The sequence below is a fragment of the Cebus imitator genome, unplaced genomic scaffold (genome assembly GCF_001604975.1).
Source record: "Cebus imitator isolate Cc_AM_T3 unplaced genomic scaffold, Cebus_imitator-1.0 Scaffold71, whole genome shotgun sequence".
NCBI classification, from domain to species: Eukaryota; Metazoa; Chordata; class Mammalia; order Primates; family Cebidae; genus Cebus; species Cebus imitator.
This window is the reverse complement of record NW_016107386.1, coordinates 5,439,315-5,448,605: the sequence shown is the minus strand read 5'-3', so window position 1 is coordinate 5,448,605 and position 9,291 is coordinate 5,439,315. Positions and strand designations below refer to the sequence as shown.

Here is a 9,291-nt window from a genome sequence, read left to right as displayed (position 1 = left end):
CTGGGTTCAAACGATTCTCCTGCTCCAGCCTCCCGAGTAGCTGAGATTATAGGCACCCACCACCACACCCAGCTAATTTTTGTATTTTCAGTAGAGACGGGTTTTACACTGGTCTCAAACTCCTGACCTCGTGATCCACCCGCCTTGGCCTCCCAAAGTGCTGCGATTACAGACATGCGCCACCGCACCCGGCCATCAGTAGTATCTTAAAGTAAGATTGAGAAATACTTCAGTAAAGCAACTTATTTTGTTTAGCTTAGCGTTCCCCACAGGGGTTTTTCCTTTATTTTTAACATAACACATATTAACATCTCAGTGGAAGAATGTGTGACATTGGGATCACCCTTTTGAAGGGCAGGCAGCATAGAGCAGGAAAATAAATACTAGACGGTTGAAAGACCTGATCCAAAAGGAGTTCTGGCTCTGCTGCTAGCACACCATATGTCCCTGGACAAGATTCTTTCCTGCTATGGTCCTCAGTTTTACTGTGTAAAATGCTGCATTGGCTTAGATACCTTTGGGGCATCTGTCACTCTCAACATTCTCTAATTCTCTTGACGCTTAAAGTATCAACCAGCCAATATCTTTTGGCAGTTTCTCTAGCTGATTTGATTAAGATGAACAGATTTTGGGAGAACAGCTAGATTTTTTAAAATTCTTGCCTCATAATGGCAGACAGGTTCAGATGGGGTCATTCATTGATCCATCAATTCAAAAAATATTTATTGAGCACATATTCTGTGCCAGGCTCTGTGCTGGGGATTCAGTAGCAAACAAGACAGCACAGTATGTTGGGTTAACCTCTGGCCTGGCTTGATCTCTAAGGAGAATATGCCTTTTATCCTGGAGATCTGCTCAGGTTTCTTTTTCCTGTGACCTAAATGTAATCACTACCTTCTCCATGCCTTCACTCTCCACTCCCTTAGGAGGCAACTAGATTTACCATCTAGGAAGAACTACCCCTGAGTAGACACTCTTTTCTGCTGATTAGATAGTAACTTGTCATAGGAGCTTAGATGCTGGAGCTTTGAGCTTTAGTAGTCCATAAGTCACGGTTTGTCTTTAGGCGGAGCTTGAACTCTTTAGTTCACCAGTCTCTAGCACTTGTTCTTTAAACAGACCTGTTTCACTCCACCAACTGCCTGGACCCCAAAGACGTTTGAATTTCTGACCATTGAGAGTCAACTCTCTTGTTTCACAGATAGGGAAGGACTGAATTTGTCAAAAATTTACAGCCTGTATTAAAAGTAAAAGGGTAACTGCAGAAAAGGTTAAGGCTCTTGAAGTTAGGCTAAATCTGGTTTGCAGCTGCCACTCTCTTCTCTGATGTACTGGCAGCTCCTCATTTTGGTCTGGGCTCTGCCCAGGTTTAACTTAATTTTTGTAGAATTGAACATTGGTCTTACTTTTTTAGGATTTGGGCCTGGCTACATCAAGAGGCCGGGGAAAGTGCAAGAATCCATCTTGTAGCTATGTCTACACCAACAGGCACAAACCTCGGATTTGTCCCAGCTGTGGTTTTAACCTTGCCAAAGACCGGACTGAGAAAACCACAAAGGCTATCGTGAGTTCCTTCCCCAAACACACCCTGGCCTGTTTTGGGTTCTGTTTGTGAACCTGTCTTAGTAGAAATAGGAGGATTTTTAAAGTACATGGTAGTAGTTAGAGCATTCAAACTGGAACCAGGTTGTGGTTTCTGAACCTGAGCAAGTGCCGCCTTTTCTCTGGGCCTCCTTGTCCCCATTGCCAGGGTGAAGGGGTTGACTAGGTATCTTGATCTCTGAGAACCAAGAATTCATTCACTGCAGAGAATATTAGCACGGGCCTTAAGTAGGAGTCAAAGGGGAGGGACGAAAGGCTTGTGTCCTCTTACCTCTGAGGCCTGATGCAAGACCTGTAAGTTGATTTACTGTTTTGGTAAATAGAGAATGCCAACCCCAAGACTTTGTAGATTAGACCACTGCAGCTTTCTCAGGTTCCTTGCAAAGCTTTTAGCTAATCAAAGCTTTATTTCTAGCAGTCTAGGCAACCCTCCTCTCTGAAATTGGGCCAAGCTACTTGGATAGTAAAATACATTCCACTTGGCTCCTTAGTGGTTTTATTATTATTATAACCAGGAAAAATGGGCATTTTAAGAAGTCCTTAATTTCCATATGAGTTTTTTAAAGTGAACTGAAAACGATGGCACTGGAGGCAGCAAGTGGAATGAGTAAAATAAGAGTAAGAAGAGAAATGTTACTGATCTGCTTTGGGGGAAGAGAGGGTGGCACACAGAACAGGTCAAGACCTGAGATGGAGCCTGGGCACTGCAAATCAAGGCCAGACCTTGAAAGACAAGCAGATTTTGGATGGAAGGGGAAGGTATGCCATACTTAAGGGTAAGCGTGAATGAAAATGAGGAGTGTTCTATTTGTCTGGAGGAGATGGTATGGGAATGGAGTGTGGGAGAAGGGGTGTGAAGGAAAATAAGACCTAAAAAGCATCTTGGAACCATGTCATGGAAGGTCTTGTCAGTTTGTTCTTCAGTCAGTGGGGTCCGACTGAATGTTCTTGAGCCAGGGAGAGGCCTAGAGGAAAGTTATGGAACTCCAGAGGGGAACTTATGGGATGAAGGTTTGGGAGGAGACAGGACTACAGAGATAGGGAGAACTGCTTCAAGCTTAAAGGTTTATTTGTATATGGAGAGAGGCCTTTGTGGTGATGAATCTCACCCTGGTCTCCAAGTCTGTTTCTGTGCTTGAGGTGATGTTCTGAGGTTATTGTCCTTGTGAGAAAGGAAAGTGGAACCAAAATGTGTGGGCACTGATGGCTTGGGGGAAAAAACACTGGGGCTAGGAGTGAACCTGAGTTAGAATCTTCCCTCTCCTGAACTTTAGTTTCTCCATTGGTAAAATAAGGTGGGCAAGGTACATTTGATGTGGGCATTTTACTCTCAGAGACAGGAGCCCTAGAGAAGACTGAGAATTGAGCTTCAAGGAGTTTATAAATCCCTGAAATTGCATGCAAAGTGGGTCTGTAGCTTTCATCAGATTCTCTTGCTCCACTGGATGCCTACACCTGGAAGTAAGCTTTCTTCCTGGATTTTCAGTGAGTTTGATGTGCTCCTCTTGCCATAGCATTGCTCACAGCCCATACTGACTGCTTCTCTTAACTCCCTATGAGACCACAGTCTCTTCTAGGGCAGGTATGTTTGTTTTTCCTACACCACCTAACCCTGGAGCTTGCATATACAAAGTGTGTATATCTGTAATTAGGGGATGGAATTGAGTTTCTGTGTAGGTAGAAGTTCTGAGCATTCCTTTCTCCTTCCAGTTCATTTTAGCTATTTGTGTGGTTTGCAGCTGAAGTGGATGTTTACTCTAGATCTAGGATGAAGTGACTTTTCAGATGACATGGGAAATTATCTAGGGACCTCTTGCCAATTTCAAATCCCACTCTAAAACTTATATCCCTCTGTATTTGGTTAACTGAGAGCTGCCCACCCCCAGGACCCTCACCTGCAGACTTTCCATCACTTTCCAATCTCCTAAAGTTTTGAGAAATACAATGTAATTATTGTTTTCCACAAAATAAAGCACTGGTCAGAACCACAGGGACCTTCTTGTGTGTTGTCATTTGGAGCCCCCTGGTGGCCAAATATTTTCTGTGCTTTTTGTCTTCAGCTATTGTCATTAAGACCACATCTCTGAGCTGGAACGGTAACGGTCTTCTCTATCCTTCATCTCTGCCTAGAACCACAGGACGGTATTCCTGCCAAGTGGTCTTCCAGCCATGGTTTCAGAGTTGTGATTGAGAACACACAGCCTCTCAGGGCAGCTCATTCTAGTGTTAGTCAGCCCTCCTGCAGCCATTCATTCATTCATTCATTCTTTCAGCATATATTGAATGCCTCCTATGGGCCAGTCTTTCACAGATGAATAGGATATGCCCTTTCCCTTGAGCTTACAGTCTAGTGGGAGAGAAAGATAACCAAACTGTTACAAAAGTTGTCATGGGTATGCAGCATTAATAAAAAGCTCCTTGTTATTAAGTGTCTTAGTCTGTTTTGTGTTGCTATAAAAGCATACCTGAGGCTAGTCAATTAATAAAGAAAAGTTTATGTGGCTCATAATTTGGCAGTCTGTACAAGAAGCATAGTACCAACGTCTTTTTCTGGTGAGGGCCTCAGACGGCTCCCAGTCAGTGGAAGGCAAGGGGGGCTGGCATGCATAGAGATCATGTGGAGAAAAAGGAAGCAAAACACATTCACCACCTCCCTTGCCCCACCCCACGTTAATCTACTCATGACGGATCTGCACCCATGACCCAGATACCTCCCTTTAGGACCTGCTGCCAACGTTGGGGATCACATTTCAGCATGAGATTTTGAGAGGATAAGCATCCAAACTGTAGCATTAAGCATTTAACTTCTACAGAGCCATGTATAATGTGTCTTTCAGATATGAATCAGTATCTTGCGTGTGTCTCAGGTATCATGCTTTTTGTGAATCAGTAAATAAGCAGAATCCTATCCTTACTGAAGGGAGGAAGGCAGTGGTTTAGCAGGTGTCAGATGATGAATTCTGCAGTCAAGAGGTGCACTCAGGGAACACAAAGAGGGGAGTGATTCATGCTGGCTTGGCAAAAAGGATCAGGGAAGAGCCTCCATTGAAGAGAGACCCACTTAGAAAGAGCTGTTTTTAATGAGTATTTCAAAACATTGTTCCTGGAAGCCTCTGACTGGCATATAAAATTACCTTGTACCCAGAAGCCACTGATAATTAAAGACAGATAATTTTAAGCAGTGCAGATACTTGTTTATATATCAAAACTATCATTCATAGAACCTTCATTGCACCATAGGCATTGTGCTAAGTGCTTTACTTGAAATATCTTACTTTAAAACACTCCAGCTCAGCTCTGGAGGTCAGTAAAAGAAAAAAAACAAAAAAATCTTACTTAATCTGAATAATAGCTCTAGGAGATTAATACTATTTTTATGCCCCATTTCACAGATGAGGAAATTGAGACTCAGAAAGATAAGTAAATTGCCTTGGGTCCCACATATACAGCTGTTAAGTGGCATATCCAGAACTGAAACCTGGGTCTGTTATCCTCTAAACCCCATACCTGATCAATGAGAGCTAGGTGTTTAATTCATTACCAGGAGTTGTATATAATGCTGTTGTTTACTGATACAGTTTGAATATCCCTTATCTGAAGTGCTTGATACCAGAAGTGTTGAGAATATTGGATTATTTCATAATTTACAATATTTGCAGAATGCATACTCCCTGAGAATCCCTAACCCAGAAATTTGCAGTCTGAGATGCTCTAATGAGTGTATCACTTGAATGTCATGTCAGTGGTCAAAAAGTTTAGGATTTGAGAGGATTTTGCATGGGGGTACTTAACCTGTAGAGAAACTGAGCCCCACAGAGAAAAATAACCAGCCTTTAGTCACATGGTGAGTTATTAGCTGAGCTGGTTAGGAACTTAGGTTTCCCTCCTATCAGTCATGGGCCCCATCTGTCTGCTGCTCCCAGACTTTTATTATTTTAGCCTAAAGCTGGCTCTTTCTGCCCTGAGTGCTTGGTGATCAATCCACTCTCTTTGCAGGAGGTGAGCTCACCACTCCCAGATGTACTGAATGCCACAGAGCCCCTGAGCACAGCCCAGAGGGAGATCCAGCGCCAGTCCACACTGCAGCTGCTGCGCAAAGTCCTGCAGATTCCTGAGAATGAGTCAGAGCTGGCTGAGGTCTTCGCCTTGATTCATGAACTCAACAGCTCTCGACTTATCTTGTCCAACGTGAGTGAGGAAACAGTCACCATCGAGCAAACCTCTTGGTCGAATTATTATGAGTCTCCGTCCACGCAGTGCCTTCTCTGTAGCAGCCCATTATTCAAAGGGGGACAAAAGTAAGCACCCCTTAACTCTGCCCCTAGCTGCCCCATCCCACTTGGCTCATATTGTTCTTTTCTTCAGAAAACTTTAAAGCTATCACTGTGAAGATGTTATTCTCTGCTGTTTTTAGGCTTCTTTACCTTTCTGCTTGCTAAAAGTAAAGTAATAATCGGTAATTATCATTTCTGTTGAAACGCCTGAAAGTTATCACCAGCTTAGGATTTAGTTTACATCTGGACTGCCTCACACAATGTTTAGGTTTGGGAAGTCATTGGGATTGGTTAAATTTTGTAATAAATTCAAAGTTAGATTAATTGTGGGGATGATTCCACAGATTCCAACAAAGTGAAAATACCTACCTAGAAATCCTAAGCTCCAGCAAATGAGAATTTGCCGTTGATCACTGAGCCCTGGGACTCAATAAAGAAGTCTCTTTCCCTTTTGTTTGTTTGTTTGTTTGTTTGTTGGTGGTGGTGATGTTTCTGGTACTAGCTCCCTGGCCGGGCCCCAGGAATGCTGGCTGCTGACAGCCAGCCGTCTGCAGACGGTGACTGCCCAGGTGAAGATGTGTCTGAACCCCCATTGTCTGGCCCTGCACAGCTTCATAGACATCTACACAGGTGGGTGCCAACCTTCTCTTCCCTCAGAGCATCCCAAAGCAGGCTTGGGAACTGCCTGCATTGATGAGACCTCTGGCCCGTTGAGCACTGGATCTTCTCAGATGGGGCTTCTGAGGAAGAGGGAATCTTCTTCCTAAATGTCTCAGTCCCAGGAGATGACATTTACCTCTCAAGTGTTGAAGCGCTTAACTGGTATCTTGAAAATAACAGATCTTCATTATGGAAAGGCTGGAAAATGCAGACAAATAAAAAGAGGAAACAAAAAGTCAAAAGAGTATTCCTACTGCCATGAGATAAACACTTAACAATATGCTCAATCTTCCAGAAATGTTTATTCATCTGTGCAGAATATAAGAAATTGTAGGATTTATAGTCTTTCTTTGAAGAAAAGTACAGTTGTGCTAGATGTTATGGAATGTGCTTTTTAAATTAGGGGTACATTGTGGGGATCTTCCTGTGCCAGCAAGTAGAGAAGTACATGGCCATTTTTAAAGGAATGTATGGTGCCCATTTTATACTTTTATGATTCAGTCTTTGTATACAGCCCTAATTTGTCTTTTGGACAAATACTCAGAAGCGGAATTGCTGCCCCTTTCCCCTTTCCTCCCCTGTTGTTTGTCAACATCAGGCATTTATGGAACACTCACCATGTGCCAACCATTGTGAGACTGATTGAATCCTGAGTTTTGAATTGAATTGAATTGAATGCTGAAGATGAAAGCATATTTGTGTTGTATCCTCTTTGTCTTAGAACTTAATGGTGCTTTGTGTTTTTAATGTCTTATATCATTAGATTGAGTTTGTACCATTTTATGCTCTTGCCAACAGTTAATGATGAGTGCCTGATACCCTGTAGTCTATCTAGGCCAGTACTCAGATTATTTATTTAATCAAAATGTATTTTAAAATTTACGTATAGTAAAGTGTGTTGCTTTCAGCTCCGTAAGTTCTGACATTTGCACTAAATTGTGTAGCTGCCTTCACAATCAATATATAGAACGGGTCTATCACCCAAAACGTTCTCTTGTATTGTTCCTTTGTATTTAAACCCACCTGTCTCCCCAGCCTCTTTTAACTATTTGATCTCATCTTTATCCCTGTAGTGTTCTGTTTCCCAGAATGTCGTGTAAACACAATGATAGCATGTAGCCTTTTGAGTCTGGCTTCTTTCAGTAAGCTAATCCTTTGAGAGTCATCCATGTTGTGTTTGTCAGTGGTTTGTTTCTTTTTATTGTGGAGTAGTTTTCTGTTGTGTGGATGTACCATAAGTTGTTTATCTTTTCCCCATGGGAGGATATTTGGTTCACTGCCGGTGTTTGACAGTCACATATAGAGCTGCTACAAATATTTGTGTGCTGGCTTTTGTGTGAACCTTTCATTTCTCTTGGGTAAATACCTAGGAGTCAGATTGCTGGGTCATATGGTAAGTGTGTGTTTAATTTTATAAGAAAATTGCATTACCAAAGTGTCTTTACCATTTTGCATTCCTTTCAACAGTGGGTAAAAGTTAGTTTGCTCTACATGCCAACACTCAGCATTGTCTGTTTTTGTTTTCCAGCCATTCTAATAGGTGTGTCTCCATATAAATTGTAGAGTCAGCTTGTCAGTATCTACAGAGTCCTGCTTGAATTCTAATTGGATTGTGTTCAATCTGTACACATCAATTTGGGAAATTTTGACATGCCTAAAAATGTTGAATCTTCCAGTCCATAGTCTTTCTCTCCATTTTAATAATCAGTTTTTTTAGTTCTCAGCATATAGGAACTGCACATATTTTGTTAGACTTAGACATAAGTATTTTTTTTCAGTGCTAAGTGGCATGATTCAATTTCCAGCTATTCATTGTCAGTATAGAAATACAATTAAGTTTGTTGACTTTGTTTTTGTAGATGAGTATTATAATTTTTTAAAGTTTATCAATTTTATAGGTAAAAACTTGTATATAATCTTAATTTGTTGTATTTCTTTGTCATTTTTATGATCCTTTATGGGTTTTTTTTCTATAGTAAATTTCTTTTGTGAACGTTTCCATTCTTCTTTTGGACTTTTTTTTGACAGTTTTCTCTCAGTTTATCACTCTGTTTATTTAGTTTTACCTCTTGCCTGTCAGAATGTGATATCAGTTGTCTTTTACATTTGTACTTGATGATTTCTGAGGGTATCATAACTTTTTTGCTTTTTAAAAAAAATTTGTATGGGACCAGAGCTCTGCTCTCCCTTATGGTTTCACACTTCTCTGTACCCTTCTTCACTGGGAACACAATTTGCTTTTGTGCAGATTCGTGCATTATATTTTGTGCGCATATAAAATCACTCACTTTTATTTGCCTTAAATTGACTGCACTTAAATTCCTCTGATTTATTCATTGCAGGATTTGGTGTTGGAGTGATTTTATAGCCTTTGATCCCTTACACATTCATGAGCTAAAGGATGCTCCTGGCCTTTCCCTAGGTGCAGTTGAATGAAGTGTAAAGGAAGAGTGATACCTTTGGTCCAAGGACTGAACTGGGTGGGAGGAAAGTGTTTCTTGTTTTTATTGGGGAAAAAAAGATGTATGTACTATTTCATTATTTTTTTTAATTTAATGACGTATTATAGGCAACTTTGTATCAGAATAGCTAGGTCTACTTTTTTAAAAAATGGATTCCATGTTGTAATACTAATACTTTATTCTTTTAATGCTTTCTATTTTATGAATGCACCATAATTTAATTAACCCTTCCCCTATTGATGGACATTTAGTTGTGGTGTTTTTGTTTTGCTTTTTTTTTTTTTTTTTTTTTT

The 9,291-nt window shown here is 40.9% G+C and overlaps 1 protein-coding gene across 1 annotated transcript in view; it reads left to right on the top strand.

Annotated features, from left to right (window-relative positions):
* The window catches only part of HMGXB3 (HMG-box containing 3), a 54,029-nt gene that overhangs the window by 32,263 nt on the left and 12,475 nt on the right, over positions 1 to 9,291 (top strand). Inside the window, 3 exon segments of the mRNA XM_017531312.2 lie at positions 1,415 to 1,564; positions 5,599 to 5,900; positions 6,379 to 6,506. Of these exon segments, the coding sequence (XP_017386801.1) occupies positions 1,415 to 1,564; positions 5,599 to 5,900; positions 6,379 to 6,506 (580 nt within the window).